At 39.9% G+C, this 27,754-nt stretch overlaps 1 protein-coding gene across 1 annotated transcript; it reads right to left on the reverse strand.

The window, feature by feature from the left end:
* Positions 1–27,754, reverse strand: Hacd4 (3-hydroxyacyl-CoA dehydratase 4). The gene is made up of 7 exons (XM_036179695.1): positions 27,662–27,754; positions 26,333–26,436; positions 23,940–24,067; positions 16,336–16,448; positions 12,571–12,677; positions 9,233–9,358; positions 1–3,563 (listed from the first exon to the last, which is right to left on the reverse strand). The coding sequence occupies exons 1-7, from the start codon at positions 27,697–27,699 to the stop codon at positions 3,481–3,483; spliced, it is 699 nt and encodes a 232-aa protein (XP_036035588.1). The 5' UTR covers positions 27,700–27,754; the 3' UTR covers positions 1–3,480.

A 27,754-nucleotide genomic window follows, 5' to 3' on the forward strand; every position in this document is an offset into this window, starting at 1 on the left:
ACAAATTTTATTCCTGTTGATAAAACACAAGAGAACTGCTAGGCACGTTCAGATTGCGAAGCATGACACTGACTGGTACCCGGGTTAGGTTCATCAGCGATAGGTATAACTCCTGTGCTTGGATGTCATGAGTGCAAGAAAAAGTTAGCCAATTCACAACAGCAGTCGCTGCAAAGGAGACTTAGTTCACATCAAGGTTAGGCTGATGGATCCCATGATGCTGTGATCTGCTCCTCTGGAGACTGTGCCTCCTCCTTGGCAAGGTGTCTGCCAGCAACCTCAAAGGTAAAGAAAGGTTCTTTTCCCCACAGGCATGGGAGCAGCAGCACTGGGAGGACCCCAGAAGCCATGTGGGTTTCTGAACAGTATCTGGTCCTTGGCAGGTGGGATACACTCGGTGACCAGGCCTAAGTCACAGAGGAGGTAGCCCTAAGCAAACCCTCTAAACTGAGTTTCCCCAGGAGAAAGATGATAGGATGCTAGATAAGCAAAGAAGGATAAATATCTCCTCCATAGATCAGTTGTTGGTTTTTTTTTTTGTTTTTTTTTTTAAAGTACAGCTCACTTTACCAGAATGATTTGTGGCCTAAAGGTTTGTGATAGTATCATAGTTTCAGCTACTGCAATGACGAGAGACTCGGGCAGCATTTTAACTTTGATGCTCACTAATTATTATGACTTCAACTGGGGCTCAGTCATATAAATGTACAGACAGGGAATCATTAGGAAGAAAAGCTGTGACACTGAGGTCAGGTGCTTTTTGTATCTGCCACACAGACAGTGCCTGGGGCTTCACAAACACCATAGAACTTTTACTACTCACAGGTGGCACATATCTTCTTGTCCCAAAGTGCACCTGGAAGTTCAGAGTAGCACTGCTGGTTTCATTTTCCAGATATAATTCCTTTACAAGTTGGACTACAAGGAAATAAGTTTCAGCCAAGTAGAAAGAGGTGGTAGCAATTTATAGCAGCTTTTTCTCATCCCCTGTGTGCTATTGTATACTCCCGACCATCTAGAAACTGAAAGTCATCCAGCATTTGCTGTTGGGTGCCAGACCATGAGTACACTGGACTTTTCATTTGGCTTAGCTTCTTTGAAGTCTTGAACAATACTATAGGGAGCATTGTTTTCTATTTTAAAATGGAACAAAAATATTTAATAAGTGGGAGAGTCTTACCTGAAACCAAGGTCCTAGAGCCTAAGATCCAAAGCTAGTTCTACTGCGTCAGTACCTTGGCTCCCGCTCTAAGGTGCAGATCTGCTAAGAGAAGCACTAGGCCTTTGGCACTGGGAAGCTTGGGATGAGTGTAGTAAACCAAGTTTGCATGCATTAAAGAGCTCTGGATTCCAGAGTACCTTGGAAACACAGGAGACAATGAGCCCTGAAGAGGAAGTGGGCACTGGAGACATCATGAATCAGCAACTAAACATTTGCTGATGCCCAAGGAAAGGAAGAATCTGCCTAGACTTCAGATTTCAGATTTCTCATGGTGTTTCAACCCAATTTCTTCTCAGACCTGGTATTTCCTCCTGTCCTTCACAAGAAAACAGAAGCTTACAAAAAGAAGGAAATAAAGTAATCCTCAGTCCCCTTAACTAGTTTTTTTCTGCTTTGAGCAGTCATGGATGGAAGTCATGTGGTTTTCTGCTGATTGGACCTCTAAGGAGTCCAAATTAGAGACTCTAAAGAGTAAACGCAAAGGTATACCAATGAAATAATAACCTCCCTCTGGTTACCTGTATGACCCCCAAATAAGAGTTACATTGTTCCACCAAGATGCTCCACTTTGTTTTACACAAGCAAGCTGCTGCTGCTTTTTTAGGCCATGTTCTGAACTCCATAAAGGAAGTCTTTGTTTCAAGTCCTCTCTTGTCAGATCTTGAAATCACAAGTTGCCAAGACAAATAGTATTTGGGGATGCACCCAGGTAGGGTTAAAGCTACATTGTGCCTTAAGGAAGTATCCAAACACAGATTGGATTTGAAAACTATGCATTTGGCAAAGATGTGGGTATCTGTGCAATTGTCTAAAATCATGTTACAGTAATAATGGAATAACTCCATGGTAACCAAGGAGCTGCTAAAAACATCTATGACAAATTAGTAGATGTTAACTTCTTTAGGAGTGGAAGTATTTGGAGGTGGGCTTTGGGAAGTAAGTAGGGGTAAAGAGAGTCTTTCTGAAGATTAGTGAGTTCACAAGAAGGGACCTGGGAGAGGTACTTTCTTTCTCTACCATGTGGGTGGACATCCATCTGCATCCCACACTCAAGAATCAGTTGTCACTTGTAATCTTGGTATTGAGCTTTTTAATTTCCAGAATCACTCAATTTAATAGTATTTTGTTGCAGCAATCCAAACGAAGAGACCAGTGGATAACAAGATGTGAGGCACCACTGTACTCAGAGTGTAAATGTGGAGAAGCAGCTTTGAAGTTAAGTAGAAGATGGAAAAGTTTTAAGATGCTGATATCATTTTTTAGGTTTTGATAAAAGTGATTGTGGTCAGAGCTGAGGAAGAAAGGACATCTGGAGTAGACGCCTCATTTTCTTAGAGAACTCATCATCATACAAATTAGGGCTAATAAGTTGCCCCTATGTGACTTAGGAGACAGTTCTGATCATCTTTGATTCACCCTTCCTTGGTCTTAGAGAAGAATATGTGTGTGTGTGTGTGTGTGTGTGTGTGTGTGTGTGTGTGTGTGTGTGTATGTGTATCTCCAAAGAGTTCAAGGGGCCATTCTGTCAAGTTCTAAGAAGTGCAACTGTCTTCCTATCTCTGTTAACTACAGCTCAAACTAGCAGTGTTCCTGCTAGAGTAGCTGATCAGATCTACAGTTCACATCTACACTAACCTTACTCAATTGGCTAGCATCTTGCTCTTGGACACCCAAGCCTCCAGGACTGTAAAACATAGATTTCTGTAGTTTTGACAACCAAGTCCTATGGGAGGGGATTGCACTTTGTGATACAGCAGTGGCCTGAGCTAAGTCACAGAAGGTGTTTGATAGGCATCTAAATATATGTAATGTTCAAGCTGATTGGCTCTAAGGGGGCATCTGTCTATAGAGTATGTTATCCTAGAATTAAAGAGGATACTTTACAGCATTCCTGTCCTATTAATCTGCTAGTTGTAATTGCAGAAGTTAATCAGTTGGTGTCTTAAGTCAATTGAACTTACTCCACTGAATCTATTTCTCATTAACTTTACACGAAAACATTCAGATGTCACACAGTGTAAATGTAACCTGTGTGAAGTCCACAGCCTTGGTGTAGCAAAGGTGTGCTGTGGCTGGTGAGGATTTGTTCATAAAGCACAGTAGATGTGGAAGAGAATGTGCGGTGTCTGCAATAGTCCGTGTAATAGATTATTGTTAAGTTCTGTGTTCTTTCACTCTAGCATATACCAGTGTTGTGTTTCCTGCAGGCTGACCCACGAGCCCATCTTCTCTTTTGTGCAATGGACAGGGATGCTGCCTCACATTTTCTTCTGTTTGGCAGAAATGACTCTGAGGACATCTTTTCTTTCTGTGTAAAGATGGCTGTAGGTGAAATACATACCTATGGTGCAAAAGAAAGTGAGGTTGGTTAACCATTTCTTTGAATAGATCTGTGGTTTTAGGACACAGGCAGAGGGCTGCCTGAGTTCTAGGAGCAACAGCTGCAAGGGATGCTCAAGCAGAGCACACGAGGAACTGTGCAAATCCCACATAGAAAGGGAACACAAGCTGCAAGCACACCCTTCTGTCCGACTCACTCTATCCCTCCCCGCCACTTCTTTGATAGCTTTCTTTACTACCTCTAAACTGTTGTCTTTTTTATTTGGATGTGCTATTCTTACACTTGAGAACTGTTCTCTCTCAGACATGGTTATGATCCTGATAATTTGTGAAGGGTAGAGTAAATAATAGAAGTCTTTTTTCCCAGTTTCCTGGAAAACAATGTTAGTTGATTAAGTTTGTTCAAATATAATTTTCCATTAGCCCACACTACATTTTATTAAATTACTTTTAAATAACTTTACTCTTTGGTTGCAGATTTCCTTTATGTGGTACTGTACATATTAATGGGTTCACTGTGGTTCTTTCCACACGTGCATGTGGCATGCACGGATCAAATCTCATCTCCCATCTGCCACTCTTCCAGCCCCTCAGGACCACGATTCAATTTTTGTGTCAGTTTTTAAATTTTCACATGTAAGAGAGAACATTCTGGCTTGCATATCATGCCCTCCATTTCTATTCACGGCCCTGGAATAACAGGAATTACTCTTAATGGCTAAATGCCCCACTGTGTAATTGTGTGCCATATTTCCTCTGTCCATCCATGTTGACAAAGCCCTGGGCTGGTACCTCATCTCTCTGTTGTAAATAGTGCCATAGTCATCACGGGTATGCCTTCCCTTTCATCGCCTGCTAACTTCACTTCCTCTTGTCCTCTCTGGGGCAGCTGGATCATATGGTAGTTCTATTTTTACTTTTTTTTGCGGAACTTGCACACTGCTGCAGTAGTAGCCGCACTATTGTGTGTTCCCAACAACAGTAGTTTCTCCACATCCTCACTACCATTTGTTTGTGTTTGATAACAGCCAATCTGACTGGACTGAAATGATAGCTCTGTGTGTCCCTGATGGATAGTAAAATGTATTTTTCAGAGTAATTAACTGCTTAAACGTATCCAAGTCTGTTCAGATCACAAACACGTTTTCCAATTGTATGACTTATTTTATATAAATGTTTGGAGGCCTCTGTGTCTTCTGAGTACTTGGCAACTGCTCTCTGCCCCTCTGCAGTTTGTCTCTTTGCTCTATCATTTGCCTTGCTGGGTAGAAGCTTACTAATTTAATGTCATCTCATCAATGTCATTAATTCTTCCTTGTGTTTCCTGAGCTATTGACATCTTACTCAAGAAATTATCGCCGGGTGGTAGTGGCACACACCTTTAATCCCAGCACTCGAGAGGCAGAGCCAGGTGGATCTCTGTGAGTTCAAGGCCAGCCTGGTCTCCAAAGGCTCAAAGGAAAGGCTCAAAGCTACACAGAGAAACCCTGTCTCGAAAAACCAAAAAAAAGAAATTAAGAAATTATCATTTGTACCATATCTTGAAGTCTTCCAGTGGTACTTTCAGAGTTTCAGGTATTACATTCAAGCATTTGATAGTTTGAGTTGATTTCTGTGTAGGGTAAGGGTCTGGGTCATGTGTCAGTCTTCTGCATGTGGATATCTTGTTCTCCCAGCACCATGTGTTTCTTTCATGTATATTGTTATTGTTGGCATGTTTATTTCTTTTTCATTTTTTTATTGGCCTTTGATGCCATTGCCATACTGCTTTTTTTTTCTATTTTTTTTTTTTTGAGCTGAGGATCGAACCCAGGGCCTTGCACTTGCTAGGCAAGCGCTCTACAACTGAGCTAAATCCCCACCCCATGATCCTTGTGTCTTGAAATTGGCTATCGTCATGCCTCCAGCTTTGTTCTTTCTGCTTTAGGGTCTTTTGGACTTGCATACTAATTTTATGGGTTTTGTTGTTCTGGAAAGCGTGTTATTTATTGTTTTATTCTTTTTAAAATTATTTTCTTGAAAGCTTATGTGTGAGCAGGTGTTTATGGTACTTGCACATGTGTATGCTGGTGTGTATATCATGTGTGCAAGTGTGTGGCCAGAGGAAGCTCTCGGCTATATCACTCCCTGCCTTATTCCACTGAGACAGGATCTCTCACTGAACCTGGAGCTGGGCTAGCAGCCGGCAATTCTCTTGCTCCTACTTCCAGCAGCCCCAGAGGTATAGGTGTATGGCCACACCCAGCTTTTTGGTGGATGCTAGGGATTCAAATTCAGGTCCACATGCTCGTATAGCACAGCTCTTACCCACTGAGTGATGATTTCAGTCCTCAAAATGTCAACAGTTTAGATGGAGAGTGTGCTGAATCCCCAGATCACTTTGAGCAATATGGACATTTAACGATTTCTGCCAACCCACGAAAATAGGCAGTCTTCCCATCTTTTAGTAGCTTCAGTTTCTCTCCCAGTGTTTTGTAGCTTCTTTGTAGAGGAATTGTACTTCCTAGTTTGTTCATAGGTATGTTTTGGGGTTATTGTGATTTAGATTTCATTCTTAAATTCTTCCTTAGCAGCCGGGTGGTGGTGGCGCAGGCCTTTAATCCCAGCACTCTGGAGGCAGAGCCAGGTGGATCTCTGAGTTCGAGGCCAGCCTGGGCTACCAATGAGTTCCAGGAAAGGCGCAAAACTACACAGAGAAACCCTGTCTCGAAAAAAATAAAAAAATAAAAAATTCTTCCTTAGCAAATCCATCATGTGTGGAAGGGCTTATTTAAAAATGGAAACTAGAAGCATAAAGTCCTGCATAGACAGAGTTGTTCTGAATGGACTAGGAGTCCAGGAAAGCTGTGGAGTGTGTATGTCCACCTTAGGTGCTGCCCACATGAAAAACTCCTGCTGGTTCTGTCCTGCCACTCAATCTGTGTCTCTCTCCTAGTAGTTCTGGTGAAGTCTTTAGTTGTCCCCCCAGCATGCCCTGTTAGTTTTTGTTTGCTTTGCTTTGTTTTTAAGACAAGGTTCCAGTCTTGTTCAGGCTGGCCTCAAACTGACAACCTCCTGTGTCATCCTCCAGAGTGCTGAGATTTCAGGTGTGAGCCACCATCCCCAGTGGTACGATTTCTCTATGCATCTGCAACAACATGAATAAGTAATTGGATTCCCTTCTTCCCTCTGTATCTGCCTTTCATCCTTCTTGTCTAATTGCTCTGACTAAAGTGAATAGGACACTGAGAAAGAGCAAGGAGAGTGGACATCTTGTCTTATTCCTGATAATAGAGGTAATACTTTGTTTTTCAGCATTCAGTACATTAGTTGTGGGTTTGTCATACATAACTTGTTCTTGTATTTTATCATGAATGGATGTTGAACTTTATCAAATGATTTTTCTACTTCTACTCACATAACTTTTTATATCATCTGGTAGTTTATTGATTTATAGAGGCTGCACCATTTTTGCATCTAGGAATGAAGCTTACCTAATTATAGTGTATGCTCTTTCTACATACTTACCAGTATTCTGTTGAGGATTTCAGCATCTATGTTGATTGGGGCTGTTGGTCTATAGCGCTTTTTCATTTCCCATTAAATTTTGTTAATGCTGGCCCAAATGATTGTCCATTAATTTGAGAAGAATTGGTACTAGTTACTCTTGGTAAAATCTTGGTAAATTTTAATGGTGAAGCCATTTTATACTGGCTTTTCTCCATTGGGAGATTAATTACTAGTTTATTACTCATTACTAGCATATTCAGGTTTTTCTATTTCCTGTTAAATTTCTATATCCTTTTGGTTGAGTTTTGGTAGGTCTTTTGTATCCAGAAATGTTTCCATTTTCCAATTTGTTAGCAGGTAGTGTTTTTGAATAACCCCAGCTGATCTTCTGCATTTCTGTACTGTGGGTTGTGATGGCTCCTTTAACATTCTTATTTCATTTCTTTGGCTCTTCTGTTTTGGGTGATTATTATAATTGAAAAGTTTATCCACTTTGTTTTTATCCTTTCAAGGAAATAACTAGCTTTATTTCGTTGACCCTTGGTACTTCTTATTTTCTGTTGACTTCTGATCTGATTTTGATTTCTCTTCATACAGTTATTTGGGATTGGGTTTATAATTGCTTTTCTTAGTCCTTGATTTGCATGATTAAGTTGTTTATCTGAAATACTTCTGTTTTTTATGTTTTTACACATTGTTCTTGGTATTGTTTTTCATATATACTACAGGTTTGGGATCCTGTATTTCTATTGGTTTCAAGAAATTTTTCCTTTGGACTTCCTCAGTGGCCTTCTGTTTGTGGGAGAAAGGGAAAGCAGGGTGTGGCCATCACCTAAGTTTCTTTGTGGTCATCCTTGGGCCATGTGCCTTGTTACCCAAGAGCACTAGCTGAAGCCTTAGCATTGCTCAAGGCTGCTGCAGTTTACCCCTGGGCTCAGAGAAGCATTAGAACCACAGCAGTCTTGTCCTACCTTGTAAATGGCAGGCGCCCATGTTGTATGTGTGGGAGGGATGGTCGGTCCCAGCACTGCTAAGATTCTACACTCTACTGACCATACCCTGGTCTCAGAGGGCAAGCTGACGAATCCCCTGTATTCAACACAGCTCGCTGGGACTCTGTTCATTCCCCCTCACTCAGAAGAGGATTCCTCCTTGCCTAGTAGTGTAGATAGCATGGCAAGTACTCAAGTTTTTGTGTCTATTGCTATGCCAGGTTTGTTTGTTGTTGTTTTTTAATATTACAGTGTTCTAGTTTCTCCCATATTTTCTTGCACTCTATTCAAAATGCAGCTCCATACCTATTGCTTATGTTTTCTTTGTGGAGCAAAGTACTGATGCCTCTACTCAGCCATCTTGAAATCCCACACAAGTATAACTTTGTGTATATGTTTGTTTTGTTTTTGAGATAGTTTCTCTCTATGTGGCCCTGCCTGTCCTGGAACTCACTATATAGATCAGGCTGGCCTCAAACTAACAGAGATCTACCTGCCTCTGCCTCCCAAGTGCTGAGATTAAAGGCATGTGTCGCTAAGCCTGGCTCAAGTGTAAGTTTTATGTGTATGTAAGTGTTTTATCTGCATGTATATATGTGCACCACATACATGCCTGCTGCCAGAAGAGAGGATATGGATCTCCTGGAACTGAAATTATAGATGGTTCTGAGCTGCCACGTGGGGGCTAGAAACTGAACCCAGGTCATCTGTAAGAGCAGCAAGTGCTCTTAAGCACAGAGCCAGCGCTCCACTCCCTCCTCAAAACTGTAAGTTTTTGTTTTCAGTTTTCTTTGATCCTTTATCACCAACTTTCTATTTGCCTTTTAGGGAGTACTAGCATGTAAAGCCAAACAGAAAACAAAATGGGTATAAATGAAAAAAATAAAAATAGATAATCCTTCTGTCCGTCATTATATTTTACAGATATGTCTTTGTAGTTAAACAAACAAACAAAAAAAGTCTATGTTTCATGCATCTTGCAAGCGTATTTTCTGCTAGTAGCATTGTTCTTGCTGTAACAGGGAGGTTTTGTAGTACTTGATTTCATGATGCCCCACAAAAAGCATCAAGGGTCTTAATCAGACTACCTAGTTCAATTATGTTGGGCTTCTCCCCACACTTACCAATCTGTTTAGGTCAGTGGCAGCATAAACCACAAGAAGAATGCAAAAACAAAATATCTACTTACCTATGAAGAGCACCAGAAGATACAGCTTGAGCACGTAAGGGAAACAGGTAGATATGTCAAACGACAGCACGGTGGAGTTGGTGCCAAATGATTCGAAATAAGGCAGTGACTGATAGATGGTAAATGCTGTTTAAAGATAAAAGGATGGCAGAGATTCTCTTTCTGAGTTACAGAGGTGAGTGTGCGTGTATATCTTTAATGAAGGAGATTTTTGAATAGGCATCAACAGTTTTGTGGTGATTGCTGAATCCTTTGGTTAAAGCCGCAACTTGATATAGAAATATACAGAGTGATTATGTTGCTTATATTGTTCCAGCATTCTGACTCAGTAAATTATTGCCCATTGTGTACCTGCTGTTGAACCCACACATTTCATTCTTACATAGAAAGACTGTATAGCACTTCTTAAAATGATGACTTTAAAAGTACACCTCTCTCTTCGCTCACAAACGGAGACAGTCAGGTGTGAAAAGTGCTACATCTATTTTCCTTTTGGAGTTACATGACATATGTTTAACAGTGAAGACCCTGAGAGGTTCTGCAGTAATGAAACAGACCTCTCAGCATTGGGTGCCAAGACTAGCCTTACAATGTCTTCTTTCTCCTCTGCCCTAGAAGTAGTTAGTACAAATCTGGAGCAACTCTGTGAGAAATGCTGACCTAACTTATTCTGTGGGAAGAGGCTAGTTTAGTGTTAGATACATATAGAGGATCCATGAAACTAGATCACATGTGTACATTTTTAAAATAACATTCTGTGCAGTAAAATGGCTCATATAGTTATCTAAGCTGCTGCCATCTGGGGAAGGGAAGTAAATGTACTTAGATTTTTACTTTATGTGTATCAGTGTTTTGCCTGCATGTATGGCAAGTACACTACATGCATGCAGTACCCGTGGAAGCCAAAAGAGGGTGGTAGATCCTCTGGGACTGGAGTTACAGACATCTGTGAGCTGCCATGTAGGGTGCCAAGAACTGAACCCATGTCCTCTAGAAGAGCAGCCACTGTTATTAACTGCTGAGCTTAACTCCAGCACTGTGATGCACTATTTTTACAGTTTCCTTTTAGTCTAAAGTTGTTTCAAAATAAAAAGGGGTTGCAATGTGATCAAGTCAGGAGCAGAAGCACATAGATAAGAGATGAGTAGCTTTGGTGCAGGACTGCCAATGGACACCGAACATGCCATTAAGATTAACAAGGGCTGCCTCCAAGTCTCAAGCATTCTGACAGACGAGTGATTACTTGGGTATTTATATGAGCTTTGTTTACTTGTTGAATTTATCAGACATGAAAATTACAGCTTTAAAATTAAATAAGAGTTAGTAACTTTATTAAAACTTAAGTAGGTTTCCTTCCCTGTCTAGTTTTATACTCTGGAACATTTGACATATACAAAGGAAAGATCACAGGCACCTTCTCCACTGTCTGGAGTTAGTCATCATTAACACTGTGTCATGTATGTGCCTTGATTTTCTTCTGCTGATACTTTGGGGAGAGTAAGTTTACAGTCTAGTAAAAGAGAGGGTGTTGTGTGTCATTCATATCAAAACAGGCTTCCCTCAAAAAGCTTAAAATTCTGAACACCAAGAATAGAAACGTCTCTTATATACTTATTCATCCTTATTTTTAGGGAAAGAGTCCATTATATAGTCTTTAGAAAAAAACTTACTTTGCAAGTATAGTTTTAATTAACAAGTCATTATGTATTTATGGATCATGGTGTAATATTTTGATATATGTATACAATGCAGAATGATGAAAGCTAGTATCTAACATCTCATTTTTGTAGTGAGATAACTAAATTTCCACTTTTGAAATGTATGCTATTATTGGATATACTCACATTGCTGTACATATCTTACAATTATATTTCTCCTGATGTAAACCTGTTACCCTTTCCAAAATCCAGTCCTTTTATGTTCTTTATAGTATTTCCATATGCCAAGACAAATAAATGCACTTAGCAAATATTCCATGAATGAAGAATTTCATTCTTAAAGAATGGGTGGCTGGGTTTTTTGCTGTTGTTTTTTAATGGTTTGTAAACTATTATTCTCTATATTCTCTGAATATAGTATATTCCAAATTTTAACAATTAATTTTAAAAACAAAAGAATTAAAATTCTGATTTATTGTCTCTAGTCATTGGTAAATAGAAAACGTGGTTTTCTTTTATATACTAGTCTTTATATACTCATGATTATTATTGACAACAGCTCTGTCTTTGTTTTCCTATAGTTACTTTAACAAGCATTTTGCATTATTTAAAATCTTTAATCTTGACTTTCAGAAGAAACTCCCTTGCAGCCTGTTAAATCCAGCGTTTGTTTCTTTGCTTAGCCTCAAGTTCTTTGAAAACTGCTTACTTCAGTTATTTAATTTTGCTTTATTAATACAGCCAGTAGTAGATCTCTTGTTTGTTGGGCATGAATACTGGTGCATATGAGAAAGGAAAGAAACAAAAGGCCAGGCTAAGTCCTGTGTGTGCACATGGAACTAGACCAGTGAGGGACATGGGCATGCAACCAAGAATCACACAAATGTTTAGTTGCAGCTGAGATGTGCCCTATAAGATAATAATCCGTGGTGCTGTAGTGGGGAACTACCTTAATTGAAGAGTTGGAGGCCTCTCTCTGAAAGTGGAGACTCTTGTGAGGGTGGTCAAAAGGTCACTGGTAGAAGTAGAGTGTTTAGAAGGTGGTGAGAAGCACTCTAGCCGGAGATGACCAAATTCTAAGTATTAAAAAAAATTAAACTCTAGCTTCTCTACCTGTTAAACTCAGTTTGAGTATGTAAACAGACTTGGGGGTAAAATGAGTTGCTCCAAATTCATAGTTAATGAAGGTAAGGACCTGGACGCCAATACTTGTTTCTAGCCCAGTATGTTGTATCCTGTGCAGGGCCACCTCCACCTTGAACTTTAGTGCTTGTTCTCATTCATTCATTCATTCATTCATTCATTTTCTCTCTCTCTCTCTCCCTCCCTCCCTCTTTCCACCTCTCCCTCCCCCTCCCTCCCTTCCTCCCTTCCTTCCCTCCTTCCCTTCCCTTCTTCCCTTCCCTCCTTCCCTCCTTCCTGTCTCAATCTTTGAGACATGGTCTGCCTATGTATCCTTGCCTGTCCTGGAACTCTATGTAGACCAGGCTGGCCTTGGTGTCTCTGCCCCCAAAGTTACAGATGTACACCACCATGATGAACTTTGCTTCCTAGTGATTTGCTTCTTTGAAGCAAGGAAATAGACTGGCGAAGATATCATCAGTAAGCCAAGTACTGATTTAGTGAGCAATTAGAGATCAAGGGCTTATATCAGTCAAAAATATAACACAGGACTCTTACCTTCGGCAAGAACACACAGAGGGTAAATTGGCATCCACAGTGTTTGGCTGAGCCATGTCAAGACAGCATAAGATATTCCTATGACTGACAGCATGCTGTATGTGTATCTGGAAGGAAATAGGTGGTTTGTAAGCATCTTTTGTTGCTGCTGTCTGGGAAATAAGAGAAGATATCTTCCTACAAATTAAACACGGAAATAAAATTGGAAGTATGGGAATTACATGCTTTATTTCCTATAATTCAAGCAGGGATAGTTAAAATGATGTATCATGGGATAGGCAACCTATGTCTCCCTGGCTTATTTCATGGGGTAGATCATAGATAATTATACAACTGAACAGAACAGCAATGTAGCTCTTTCCTCCTTCCAAGAAATTACAGTTATAAGCTTCCATGATTAATGACTTCAATTTTATTTAAAAGCCAAGCGCCTTTTGTGCAGCAACAGCTTCTTGAAAAGATAGACCCATTTGCACGTATTGTAAAGGGTGAATTTATTAAAACACAACTCCTAAATTCATATCTGCCATCCTCTGTGTCTACTGCTATGCCCCATTATACAATCAGAACTGGTCTTGGGAGCATGTTTGGGGTACAGTAGGTTAACTTTAAACCTGCTAGTGCAAAGTATTTGATGTACATTTATTTATATGAATAAGCCGGTGATATCTACACCTCAGCACACATCAGATTACCCAGATGATCTGTTGACTCACAGATTACTTTTCCTTTCTTTCCTTTGTATTCAGTTCAGGATCTTAGCCCATGAAATGATACCACTGCCATTCAGGGCAGCTCTCCCTCAGCTGAACTCCGAAATCTCATAGAAACACCTAAAGGTGTGTCTCCTTAGTGCCCTAGGCATCCTGTCAAGTTCTCAGTATTAACCACACAGTAACTAGTAACCCAGCTCAAGTTATCTATTTATTTTCTTTTGTTGCTTGTGGTTTTGGTGCCCTGTCTAAGGGCATATTGCCAAATACAGCTTCATCTTTTGCATGCAGTATCCAGTTATCTTGTTACTATTTGTTAAGATGATTCTTTCCCCCACTGAATCTCATGGGATCTTTATCAAAACTTAGCCTAAACTAGAAGAGGTTATCTCTGAACTTTTGAATCTATCCTCTGATTGGTCCATATAGTAGTACCACACTCATGATCAGTGTTACTCTGTAGAAAGTTCTGAATTGAGAAGAGTGAGACCAAGTGTGTTCTTATAAAGGTTTTGACTCATCTGAGTTCAGGTTTCTATGTGAATTTTAAGATCAGCCTCTCAATTTCTGCTACAAACCCAATTTGAGACTCTAACAGGGCTTTCAATGACCACAGATTTGATTTGGGAGTATTGCCACCATAACAATATTAAGTCTCCAATATGGAATGCCCTTCTATTTATCAAGATCTTTATTGTATAAGGTCTGCTTATTTTTTTTAAATGTATTCCTGCATACTCCATTTTGTTGAAAGTTATCATAAACAGGATTGTTTCTGTTATTTTCATTTTCAGATAGATCACTGAAAATACTTAGAAATACACTGATTTGTGTTGAATTTTGTGTTGTACAACTCAGCTAAACTTGTGAATGCCTTTTACATTTTTTCCCCTCATTGCTGTGGCTAGAAATTCCAATACAATGTTGAACAGCATGGATATTCGTATTGCGTTCTCAGGAGGGATGCATCCCTCTCATCATTAGCTCACATGGTACTTGTGGTCTTTTCACAGGTACCTTTAATAGGCTGAGGAAGATTCTTGTTGATTATTGTCTTTAGACAAATTATTTCACATAGATTGAGATGATATTTCCATCTCCATTGTGCAGAAAGAAAAACACTATCAAAAGAAGAGCCCAGGGGTTTTACTACTGGCTATGAGGGAAAAAAAGCTTGTGCATGTGTGCTCATGGCAGTTATTTCTCATTTCCAAAACATAGGAATAATACAAATATGTATCAACTATGTGGATAACCCAAAAGTATTATGATGATACAATGGAATATTATTCAGCCACAAAATGCCATGAAATAGCATTACCTGCTACAACACTGTATAAACCTTGTGAACATTATTCCAAGTAAAAAGTAGCTAGTAACAAAAGACCTCATATTTGGTGACTCCATTTGTAGGAAAAACAAAACAGGAAAACCCATAGAGATAGTATGAGAATGGTTGCCAGGGCCTGGGGAAGGAGAGAATCAGGAGTGATGTGCACATGTGGGTATAGTATTTCTAATGGGTGATAAAATTGTTCTTTGGCTGAATAACCGTGATGGTTGTGCATCTTTGAATATACAAAAACTCACCCATTTTATATTTTAAAAAGTTAAATTTGTGGTAGGTAAGTTATATCCCAATAAAACTATTATTTACAAAAAGTTAAGTGATGCCCAAGATTATATAGCAAATAAGTAGTGGAGGTGGGTTCCATCCTGCTGTGTCCTCTATGTCCTCAAATCATTCCATGATAGTTTGCTACCACTTTCAAGATGAAAGTCATGTTGTTCTGTTGAGTCTATGAGAAGTGATGCTGAGTTAGACAGAATCATATTCCAGTATATCTGAAAGCTGTGGTCCCTAGCAAGGAACCAATGCCTTGTATAAATAGGAATTCACAGGCTACAAAAGTCCTTGTCTAAAATTCTATTTTTAAAACATTAAATAGCTTACTAAGTACACATACAATTTTTCCTAAGACTCAATCCACTGTTGGGGCTATATTTTTAACTCATTCAAGTAATTGACTGTAGAATAAAAACAGATTTACACAATCTCAGTCCAAAAGCCAGGACTCTTTTGGGGTTATTCCCATCCAAATCTATGGAACAGCAGTAGTTTCTGAGGATGCCATAAAAGTACTAAGTTAGCCATTGGGTCCCACCAGAGTTATGTACAGAAATGGATATGGGGGTACATTATTCCCCAGAGAAATGAAGTCCTAATATAAAATATTCCTGAAGTCACAGAAACCAATTGTTGTAGATTGCTTCTCTTTGCTATGATAAAATATTGGCCAAAATCAGCTTAGTGTAAGACACCAAGTCATAATCCATCACTGAAGGAAGTCAGGGCAGGACCTGAAGCAGTGACCAGGAACACTGCTTGCATATTTGCTTCCAGGCCCACAGTGGGATGGTCCCTCCTCCATAAATTAACAGTCAAGAAAATGCTTCCACAGGCCAATCAGATAGAGGCAATTCCTCAGTTGAGATCCCTCCCCTTTCCAGGTGTCAGGTTGACAACTGAAGCTATGACACCAGCTTTGGGTTCTGACAAGTAATGAAAGTCCTGTTTTGCTTATTAAAATAACGCATGTTAGAGTAATGGTAAGTGCCTTACATTAGTACATAGCTGTGAGGTCATTCCAGGTCAGTATCCTGACAAAGCCTCATTCTGGAAACCTGAGAGTTCAGATTTGCACTTGGAATATCAAGATTGGTTTTCATTTTCCTTGATATATCCAGTACGGGAAGCCCTACCTATACATTTCTATTTCAATATAAAACAATTTGCAAAGAGTTGTTTTTCTGTCTCATTCATAGTAACTAATGTGAGCAGCTATTACTCATTTCACTAAAGCAATTTTTCCTTGTTTTAACAGATTGATGGATGATTGAGACAGGGTCTCACTAAAGTAGACCAGGCTGGCCTGAATTAACTGTGTAGGCCAGGCTGGTCTTTAACTCTCTGAGATCTACCTATCTTTACCTCTGAGATTAAGGGTGTGCGCCACCTTGCCTGCCATGCCCAGCAATTTTGTTTACTTACCTTACCATATCCAGTAGATTCCAAAAGATGAATAAAACACACACCACATATTTCTCTTGGATTTCCTCTTGACTAGTGATCACCCCAAAAAGAATGACCACTCTCTCTGTCAGCTAATAAAAATAGGATCATATGTTAGGCCATTTAGGTAACATTCCAGTTTTAAAAACCAGGGTATTATTTAAAAGAAATGCCTTAACTGGAAGTACATTTTCTAAACTACAAACAATGGCTGTCTCCGAAAGAGCTGGGTTCTGGGTGAATTTAATTTCCTGCTTTTTGTTTGTTTGTTTTTCTGTACTTTTCAAATTATATATAATGAAACAAAGATAACAGTTCGCCTGAGTCAATATATTGCCTCTCTTCTTGACATATACACATTTTTTGTTCCCTTTGGCAAACTTGTACATGAGTGTCCACTACAAATTAGACGGTACAGTGAAATCGATCCTTCCTCCAGAGTTAGTGGTGGGGAGTGTAGCTATAGTGCAGTGTGTGGAGGAGGGAAGCACAGTTAAGGAAGAGGATACTTGCTGCTGGAGAAAAGGATACAGAGAGGTTCATGAAGACAATCCACATAGACAGAAGCAGCAGTGTGACAATGGGAGGAGTCCCGGGAGAGGAGCAAGAGTCACAGGGAGACCCAAGTGGATGGCATGGAGAAGGAGAAGTGGGAAAGGAAATTGAAATGTGTTTGGGGATGGGTTGTAAAGGGTTTTGAATGACAGGCCAGGAATTTCCATTTTAATCAATAGAGAAGCCACTGTCATTCTTTCTTTTTGCAAGGCAGTATTATAACCCTAACCCTCATAAGCCAGTGGAAAATGGAAAGAATTTAACACATTCTTGGAATATATGTTATATATGCCAAGTTACAAGCATCTAAAGATCATTGAGAATTCACACATTTTTGGCTTAGCTCCAATTACCAGCCTAAATAAAATACAGTCCTCATTCCCTACAAAGTATGAAGTGCCCTGTGTTATATTAACATAGCCTGTACAGTCTACATTTTTGTGTTTAATAGGGCATTTCTCTTTGCTCTTCGTGGTCAAAAGATAGACTTGAGATTGATAGAGCATATTGGTGACCAAGGAAAAGAAAATATAAAGGGGTTGATTTGTCATTTCTCATAGCCGCCTTTAATTTTTCATGCTGATCTCTGGGATAATCCACAACAGAATCACGGGCTGTTAGTGTGAAAAAAAAATCCAAGATTTGCCAACAGTGGTTCACATGATCAGAAATCTACGTGGGTAAGCTATGTCAGCCTGTCTATGAATACAGAGGTGAGTCAAGGGGGCCCTTGCATGGCTAAGGGGAATTAGACATGATTCAAACTTAGTCTATGGGAGTTATCCACAGGGCTCTTTTTCCTTGGTCAGTTTTTAAGATATAATGATCTGGTTTCTTGATTTAACTTTATTGTGTCTATATGAATTCTTCTAAACTGCAATTTAAATAACTGAATAACCCAACCTGGCTGGCATGACTCCTGGCAGCTTTGGGATGAAGACTTGAGCATCTCATAAATATGAAGGCACTATCTCATCTTGTATTTGATTAATGCCTAAGACTCAGAGAATCTGTGTTTTTGCTAAAAATCTCAGAAGTACACAAACACAGATACATACAGCATAGATTTCTAATCTCATGGTTGAGTATTTTAAAACCTAGATTTTTAGGATCCCTCTACACAGAACATTCTAATAGTAGCCTAACACCTCTCTCACTTGGATGAAATCTGGGAACCAGAGAATTGAAATGCTCTGACAACACCATGGGTCAGTAGGAAGCACAAGTCTCCCAGTCACTGGATGTGTAAGCAATCCATGATGTCAGGTGCCCTTGAAATGATGAAGGCAGAGGAAAATCTACCAGTGAAGCTGGGGCTGTATGATGAAACTCTATTAAAATATCAATGGAGGTTCTGTGATGCCTTAGTGATAGGCAATGCACATGCCCCCAAGTGCCAACCACAGTATACATATGGACATAGGAAGATTCCTGCCATATGCATTGTTACACAATGTCAACCTAATTCATATCTGATGGTTATCTAACTGTTCAGTGGCACCCGAATAGAAGGCATTTAGTTGGAGATATTAAGTTGATAAAAGTCAATACTTACTATTTTCTGCAAATTCCCAGTTTTTCATTTAATTGCCACAATAACTTTAAGTAGGCACTATTACGATTTCCCTTACCCAAAAGCTTGTGTTTTACTGGGCTAGAGTGATTTCCTTCAGGTCTAGAATCAAAACCTAGACTCTTAGGTCCTGTGTTCTGAATCACTAGGAACTTTTCACATCTGTCACTTTGGGGGCCACTCCAGGACCTAACATCCAGACAATGGTCTCTTCTTTAAAGGAGTTTCTAGATGGCTCAGCAGGTCAGGGGGCTTGCCAGGTTGGCCTAATGACCTGAATAAGCAATCCTGGAACCCCCATAAATGTGTAAAGAGAACAGAGTCCTCAGCCTTGTCCTATGATCTCTACATGTGCAGCTTGCACATACTTTTTTAAATTAAAAAAATGACTGAAGTGATGTTGTTAAATAACAAGGTACTTTATTAAAATGAAGAGTTTCTTGCCTAAACATGGGCGCTCAAGCAAGAAACTCTAAATAGACTCATTGGTCCACACACAAAAGAAGGCATGAAGGTGGATGGGGACTGTTGAGGAGAAGCTTCTAGCTGGAGGGGGAAGGGGCATGAAAATGGCCGGAATTCATGAAGAAAAGTATGAAACTTCAAACAATGTTTTTTTAATTTAAGAAATAGGAAAAACGATGGGGCAAAGGCAGCACCCCAACTGTAAGAATTCCTCAACTCTTAATAAGTTCAGTCTCAAAATCATTATTTTGCCAAAATTGTAACTATTTCAAATCCTATCAACGTTTTTAAAAACCACAAAACACATTTGTATGTGCATATATACATGTTAGAATGTGAGGAGATATGTATACACATGTGTGGAGGCCAGATGTTGATGTTCAGTGTCATCTTCTATCACTGGTCACTGTATTTTTTCAAGACAGGTCTTTTCACTGAGCCCAGAGCTCATTAATTCATCAATATCAGCTGGTCACAGTAAGACCCAGGGATCCCCCTTCCTCCACCTGCCCAGCACTGGGGTTAAAGGTGGATACCACCATACCTGCCTTACTATAAATGTTAATTAACTGTGGGGTGGGAGGGTGATGTGTGATGTGTGTGATGTCAATAACCATGGTACACATATGGTCAGAGGACAACTTTTGGGAGTTGGTTCTCTCTCTCTACTTTTAAGTGGGTCCCAGGGGATTGATCCCAGCTTTCCAGATTTGTGGCACAAGCACTTTACTCACTGGCAATCTCTCTGGCTAAAGAGGTAAGCTCTTTAAAAATACTTTTTAAAAAACATTTATTTATTTATCCATGGAATGTATATGGAGTGTTGACTCAGAACATCCAGGAGGTTCTTGTTTTAATGTCTAGTTTTTAAAAAGAAACTCCATTAAGGATCAGACCATTGTCTGGATGTTAGTTTTGGAGTGGCCACCAAAGTGGCAAAAAAAATGGAAGATCTCAGTGTTTCAGAATACAGTATTTAGGGTCATACTGTCCAGATTTCAGTTCTAGAGCTGAAGGAAGTATTATTTGCAGTACATTTTTCTGCAGAGATAATGAAGACTCTGTGGGCTTTTAAAATCCATTCTGCATTTGTAAAAATACACCATGAAGATAGATTTGTGCCTATCCAGTGAAGAATTCCATGGATCAAATGACAAGACCTAAAGACCCTAATGTTCCCACAGAGTGAACTGTGTGTATAGTTCACTCCCCAAAAGCTTCCAGCTTTGGACATTTACCACTCGAAACATTAGTAGCTTTATTTCTAGTAACAAAAGCCTATTCTCAAAGACTACAGGGAGAGAAATCTGTGAGATTTTTATGCAAAGTCCAGAGATGACTTTGTCTAACAGTGAAACTCAGCTGCTTTACATCCTAGAGAAACCAACCACTGGAAGCCACTGTCTTCTCACACAGGAGTTAGACACTCTCCTCTGAGATTCCTTCATGTGTTCCCCCAAGGAGCTGCAACAAGAGCTCTCCTTGCCCTTAATACGAACAGGAGACAGAGCTGATGACGTTAGTTAATACAGAAGTGTTTCCTGTACTTGACTATCATGGACGGAATCTATGTAAGCATGATAACTTAGGGAAAATCATTTGTAGTGCTTTGATTTATAAATTTTTTAAATTGGATAAATGTGTTTAAAACATGTGTAGCAATGTTCATGCTGATTGATGGAGGGGCAGGATATGGCATTGAACCACTTGGAGTCAGCTAAACTATATGTATTCCTCTGAGAGTTTCCTATAAGGCCTAACCATCAAACGCTGTGGTACAAAGGCTCATCTGGGGTTGTTTCCCCTTCACTAAGTTAAAATGTCAAGTTTTTATCAAGAAAAGCTTCTGAGGTGTCTGCAAAGCTGAAGACTGAACAAAGCCTTCAAAGTCAACCCTTCAGGCATGGCTATATCCCATTCTACAAAAGTCAAGGTTTTAGTTTTCTTTAAAGAAGTCTATCAAAATCAACTAGTCCCCATTTAACTTTTTTTTTTTTAAAAAAAAAAAAAAAAAACTATTGCAAAGGAATATGCAAGAGTGTTTGGAAAGAAAGGGCTAGGAAGGGACAGCACTTAGCTTTCATTTTTAGCATGCCTTTTTTGTATCTTCTGACGTTTCCCACTAGAGACCAAGAATATCAAAGTTCGTTATATTTTTGTATATAAATTAAATGATATATAATTAGTATAAACAATAAGCCTATAAACAGCTTTTTGTGTTATAGTCTTGGATTTTTTTCCTAAGTATTTTAAAAATAAAATATAGATGTCTGTTGAATACCTACTGTCTTATAGTGTGTGTTTGCTGTTTTTGTTTTAGCAATTGCATTTAATTTTAAAAATTATAGTTTATTGCTTGTTGTCAGATATGTGAGTGTAAAATATTTAATAACTCAGAACAATGAACAAACCCACATCTACCCTCATTTTCCTCCACACCAGCTCTCTCCAGATGTTACACGAGTTGTTCAACTAGCTAACCCTAATCCATTGTTCATGCTAGCTGGAGTTAGTTGTCTTGACATTTTTGGAAAATCTGTTCTCAAAAGACCACACTCTACTGTGGCTTTGCAACCCCATGAAGGTAACATCATAACAACATCACAACTCTATAGACGTGGCTTTTGTCCCCTTTGAAGCAGCAGGACATGATGCCTTTTTACAACCATAATAACTGTAAGTAACTCAGCTGCTCTAAGCACCATCTCTTCATTTAAAAATGGGGAAATAGGGACACCACAAATGATTACACAACCTAAGGTTTTGTTATGGTATTTTTAAGCAGAATAGTTGGGGTTGTCTGATAATGAAGAAATTCTAATTGTCTGCAGAACTTTCATAAGGAAAGATACAAAATGTGAGACCTCACCTATGAGACCTGTATAAAGCTTTTCCAATGCCATTCCCATTCTGATAACAATGTGATAAAAATAACAGAGGACAGATACCACTTCAAGTACGAGAGGAAGCCAGATAGGCACATCAAAAGGGCTGTGTTCATGTCTGGGTTGGGCATAGCCGGGGAGGTTCATCCTTGGCCCTGGCACCCTCATCCCTGCTTGTCCTCCCCAGGACTGAAGACTCAAAGGTCATTGTGCTCCATTAGCCCTGGACTTACTGAACTCATTTTTTAATAAATAAAAGTGTATGTGTATATGCTATTGTTTTTAAGTGATCAAATCATGAGTTGGTTCTTTGCTTTCAGTGATGGTTCTATATGCCATTTGAGATTTAATTATTGGTGATTAAAAACCACACTTGAATGTTCTGGAATTTGTACACCTCTAAGAAATCAGATGTCTCAGTTCTACAGTACACATTTGATTAGTAGGCAAGTCTAAGTAATTTTGTCAAGCAAACAATCTGTGCACGTTCATTTCAAGCTCTCACTCAAGTCTCCTCCCTGACTAGGTCTAGAACCACAGTGTGCAATAACGACAGCTATGCTAACACAACCTTTAGTTTTGAAAATGCTGTGTTACCAAGAAATTAGTAATAGCCAACTCAGCCTAAAAACCTAAAAGCCCTCCAGGGAAGAGTGAAAGTGCTAACATGACTCATTTTATCATATAATGATAACATTTTATATGAACTTGATACAGCTCCAGTGAATAATTCCACGTGATAGGATGCAGATTTCACGTCTTCTGAGTTGTCAGTTCTGCTCTCTAGAATTAGCATTCTGGTATACACATTTTGGCATTTTCAAAGTACAGGAGACCCACTAAGTCAGGAATATGAATAGATCTTGTTTCTAAATTAATCACTGCTTCTGTGACTGATCTGTGCCCCTTTTTAGTTTGTAAAGCAACATGTTTAGGAGATTCTATGTAGCTCTTAGCTGGTTAATTTTAATATAACTATTGTACATTATTACCCTCCTTTTTTAACATTTGATATTTCAACATTTAAAATGTCTTCATCCTATTGAATAGTACTTCTCTATTTTTTGTTTACTAAGTAAAATTAAATCTACCCCATACCTTTTAAAACACATTTTTTGTGTGTGTATGTGCACACATGCCCCCACACTCATGTGCTTCAGTGCATGTGTGGAGGTCAGAGGACAACTTGGAGAAGATTTTTTCCCTTTATAGTGTGAGCTCCCGAGATCAAGCTCAGGTCATCATGCTTGGCAGCAAATGTCCTTACCCAGCTATCTCTCTGACCCATTTTTACTGTCCCCATCCATAAATACTTTTAATATTTGTAATGCATGAGGATTATACCATTATTTGCATCTTTTAAATTTTCATGATATTTCAAGCAAATTAACACAGGGAGCTATAGAATAAGTCTTAAGCTCTGTGTTTACATTCTAAATACTTTGCTGGGTATTTAAATACATTAAGATTCTGATATTTTAGGAAATAGTTTGTTTTCCAATTTCTTTTGAGGATACCTAAAATTATGCTCATTGAGATGGCTATTCCAACTCCTGGAGTTTTAATGTATATCCATGTAGTCACCTAATTGTTATTATGGAAAACATCATTTTTAATTAATTTTTTTAGTCTTAATTCAGTTATGATTTCCTATGTGGAGTGTCTGTTGACCAGTGGTAAATTCCCAACTTCTGTCAATCTGCCTTTAAAACAAGTGCCATTGTTTTGGTTTTTAATCCTCTATTCTTTCCCGTTAGCAGCCCAGTAGCTGTGGAGGTATAATCCCACAGTAGTCAGTAAATGAGCCAGACCTCAAGCCCAAGTCTAGAGGCTTCAACTCTGAGCCTTTCCACTGTCTTAACTATCTCAGAAGGAGATACCTGGAGAGTGGTCAATGGCCATGGAATCTCCAGGACAGGATCCATGCAGTACACAGGCTGGCCAGTGGCATTCCCTAAACACTGCCAATGGACCACACTAACTGCTGTGGTTTAGATTTAGGTAAGGGAATCCTATGAAAGAATCCTGCCATAAAGTGACTAGGGACTATAAATAAGATAAACTCAAAAATAAAGAGACTGTAATAACATCATGATTAAACTTACCTGCAAAAACTTTGGGAAAAGATGATTTGTCTCAATGCCGATATAAATGTGCAGCAGCTCCAGGAGGGAAATGGATTGGCAAACCCGCATTACCAGCCCAATAGCATAAAATGTGTCAACCATCGAATCTGTGTCAATGAGTGACAAATAAAGACACGGTGAGTCAAAACTGCATCAGAGCGTACATTCGTGGAGTACTGCAAAATACAGCTGAGATGTATTTCTTTATTGTATGTGCAAAAAAAAACCACTCTAAATAAGCTACTAAGTTGTAGCAATGAGATACATCCCTACCAAGGACTGTGGTACTTATAGGAAGCACATAGATACTTAGAGAAAGCATGTATAGTTCTTTTTAATTGGTCCTCTTCCAAAAAGAATTGAAACTTACAAAGTCTTCACAGCTAGAGTTGTATTTATTCCCAGTATATGAGATTCTCATGCTATTCCCACACACATGTAATCAGACAGAATCTAAACCCCTAGTGTGTAGATATTTTGGGGTGAACTCACTAAAAAATCTGCTGTGCTCAGCTTTTTTATTGACAAAAAAAGAAGGAATAGAAAACAGATTCAGAGAAACTCTCTAGAAATGACACTGCTGATGCTATGATGTCAAACAACATGGACTGGTGACTTTGGATTTGTTTTAAGTACTGAACTTGGAGTTGGCATTGTGAGAGTATATAACTCAGATATTCCCAAGAGGGGACTGAAATGGAAGGGAACTGATGGCCCTCTAAAGACAAACTTGTTGCTTTAAGATCTTAAAATCCTTCCACATTTGGAGACTTCTGCTGGTAAGTTTTCTATTTTTACTGCTTCCTGGCATTTGCGTGACTATAATCGACCAGGTACTAGGGTTTATTCTCTTGCTGTCGCTATAAGGTATGGATGCTGTCATCATCATGCTCCTCTCAGAGACGATTCCTGACACACCAAGAGCCCACATTCCTACCCACTGCCTGTACACAACCCTGACAGAAGAAGTTCATTGCCTAGGGCAGTGGTTCTCAACCCGGGGGTCGAACACCCCTTCCACAGGGGTTGCATATCAGATACCCTGCACATTATATATTTACATTACAATTCATAACAGTAGCAAAATTACAGTTATGAAGTAGCAACGAAATTTTATGGTCAGGGATCACCACAACATGAGGAACTGTATGAAAGGGTCGCAGATTGGGAAGGTTGAGAACCACTGGCCGAGGAAATGGAACTGGTCTCCTATTCCAACATTCTCAGTCTTCCTTTCAAAGGAACAAACCACTTATGTTTCTCTAATCATACATAGCTGCTACAATTAGGGTGGCATATCATAAAGATACCGACGGCTAAAGCCACGTTCCACAATGGCAGCCATATTAGAATTCTTGCTGGGGGCACAGGAGGGAAGTGAACTGCAGTTTGCCCACACAGCCTCCCCTAACCTACAGAGCTGATGGCTTCCCACCACTTGTATCTCGGCCTCCTTCTGCTTGACAACTCTTGGTGCATGTAGCTAACACTCAAGCCTTCTGCTGTAGCCCTGAGACTAACAAGGCAAGAACTGTGTGCCTTTTCAGTAAGACTGAGAAACATAACATGGTTTGTGACACCCCAGGAGATGGGTTTCCTTGTGATACACGACTCTCAGTTGATGAACTCAGCATGGTTTTTTCCGGTCATGCTCGCGTTTGTTTTTAGCTAAACCAGCAGTTGTTCAAACTGTCAAGTCACCAAACAGTTGTAAACTGTGATGACACTTACTCATGTGGGGATGGGACACAGAGGGAATGTTGTTGAGATAGTCACTTGGTGATTCATTCTTTAACAATCTGAAATGAATAGTTTAAAGAAACATCTCAACTTTTTAGGCAACTGAAGGAAGCTTATGATTCGGGTCATCAATATCAACTCCACATAGGTGACCAGTCATCAGTGTGCTGTGTCACATACATATTACTAAAGGGATCAAACTGGGGCGTGGGGGATATAATGTTTGTCATTCAGTTATCCTCAGCTACCCTAAACCCGGAGGAATAAAAACCAATAGAAGGATTTCATTAATTTTTCATTGCTTTGCACAGAATGTCAGGCTGGAATTTACAGAGTCCTCAAAATGTGTTAAATTTGCCTATTTGGTACAGGACCAAAAAACATCCCAAAGATACTGCTTTGCTTTCAAAGCAAATTGTCTGCTCTGGGACAAGACACATCCTTTCCTCTTCACCTTCTGCCTACTACAAAAAGGTTTAAGGTTGAAATAATGAAGTATGGTTATGGAAAAACAAACTCTAGAGAAGTGAATGATGCCAGGTGTGCTGCACAGAAGTTCAAAATTAAAATCAGCAAGACGAGATGAGAACAAGGAATAAAAGCTAAAAATCAAGACTGTTTAAGAGTTTTACCTTTTCCAAAGGAGAAGAATCTGGCTGTCATATTTGTCAGTATCCATGAGTGGCCACAGAACTGGATTAGGTAATAGATGAAAAGATACACATTCTTTCTATACCTATGAACGCAGGGAAACACCATTAAACAGGTCTTTTAATGCATCAGTCAAACCGAGGAAGCAGAAGAAAGCTCCATGTCTGAGTTCTGTATTAGGGTCCTTCATTGTGATAGCCCTCCAAACTCACTAAAGTTTGATGGGACGTTATTTAATACGAGTGTATTGATTGAGATTGCTGAAAACCAAAGAGAGTTGTTTTCCAAACTTCATTTTCATCTTTGATAAAATTCTAACCTTGTTTCTCTAACACTTACTGCCACTAAAACGATAGCTTTGGAATTTCGAAGGGACAGGGAAGGAACATGGATGCAAAAGGACTGATTTGGGCAGCTTGCTGCCCAGTAGCTAGGCTTGCCGAAGGATCAGTGGGGTGTGGTCACAACTGGGCGACTCAGTAATTGGACACACCTGACTTTTGAGTACCTTGTGATTGGGTTACTCTCTTCTTGCCGCCGCCTCCTGTTGTACTTTACCAGAGAAGCCAGTTCCCTTCAGCAGGCACACTTAGAAAGCAGTTTAGTTACTCAAGCCAGGAAAAAAAAAAAGTAAGTCAAGCTGAGTGCAAAAATGTGCTGTGGGTTGCTGGGGAGACGACTAAGAGAAGATTGACAGATCCTTGGTCGCAGGGAGTTCCAAAGGGCGGTGTTTGAAGGGCTCCCTGGTGTGCAGAAGGATGGCTGGAGTGGCCTTGTCAGCCCAAACAAGAGCTGCTCTTAGCTGGAGATGGGGAAACCTCTGAGAAACAAGCTATATAAACTGGGAAGCCGATTCTCTGGAGTAGTCAACAGATGACCAGAACTGCTAACGGGATTAGGAAAGCAAACTCCAACCCAATCAGAATCCCCTGGCTGTAAACACACACCGCAGGCAGTAGTTTGCCTGGAATCCCTCCTGTGATGGGTGCTGCTGCCACTGGACGCTCTGAAAATCACCCTGCGCCGAAGTCTAGAGCGCAGCCGGACGAGGAGGAAGGGAACCAGTGGGAATGCACAAAGAGAAGAGGTGGCCAGGCCGCTTGTCCTTCCATTTCCTCATCTCCAAATTTAAAAAAAAAAAAAAAATGGGAAACGGGAGCCGCCTTCCTGAGTTTATGGAGAAAATGCGATCCGCTAGCACCAGCAGTAAATGTTGAGCAGAGTCAGGGGCGTCGCCCATGAGTGGAAGCAGGTGGGTGGGCTTCTTCCCAGTGCCCTGGCCCCTCCCTCCCCGCCGCCTCGCGCCCTACCTGGGCTGCAGCCAGGTGGGCAGCACCGAGGGCCCCATGGGCCACAGTCTGCACCTCCAGCGCCTCCGGGAAGCAGCAGGACCCCGCAGGGAA

Source organism: Onychomys torridus, chromosome 2 (assembly GCF_903995425.1).
Source record: "Onychomys torridus chromosome 2, mOncTor1.1, whole genome shotgun sequence".
NCBI lineage: Eukaryota > Metazoa > Chordata > Mammalia > Rodentia > Cricetidae > Onychomys > Onychomys torridus.

Bases quoted from the DNA above. Each gene is read 5' to 3' on its own strand.
- Hacd4 (XM_036179695.1), bottom strand. From the start codon at position 27,699: ATGGGGCCCTCGGTGCTGCCCACCTGGCTGCAGCCCAG. The intron at 24,068-26,332 runs GTAAAACTCTTA...TCATTGACACAG, and splicing joins ATTCTTCTCCTTTGGAAAAG to ATTCGATGGTTGACACATTT. The intron at 3,564-9,232 runs GTAAGTAGATAT...TTTGCACCATAG, and splicing joins TCTTCTGGTGCTCTTCATAG to GTATGTATTTCACCTACAGC.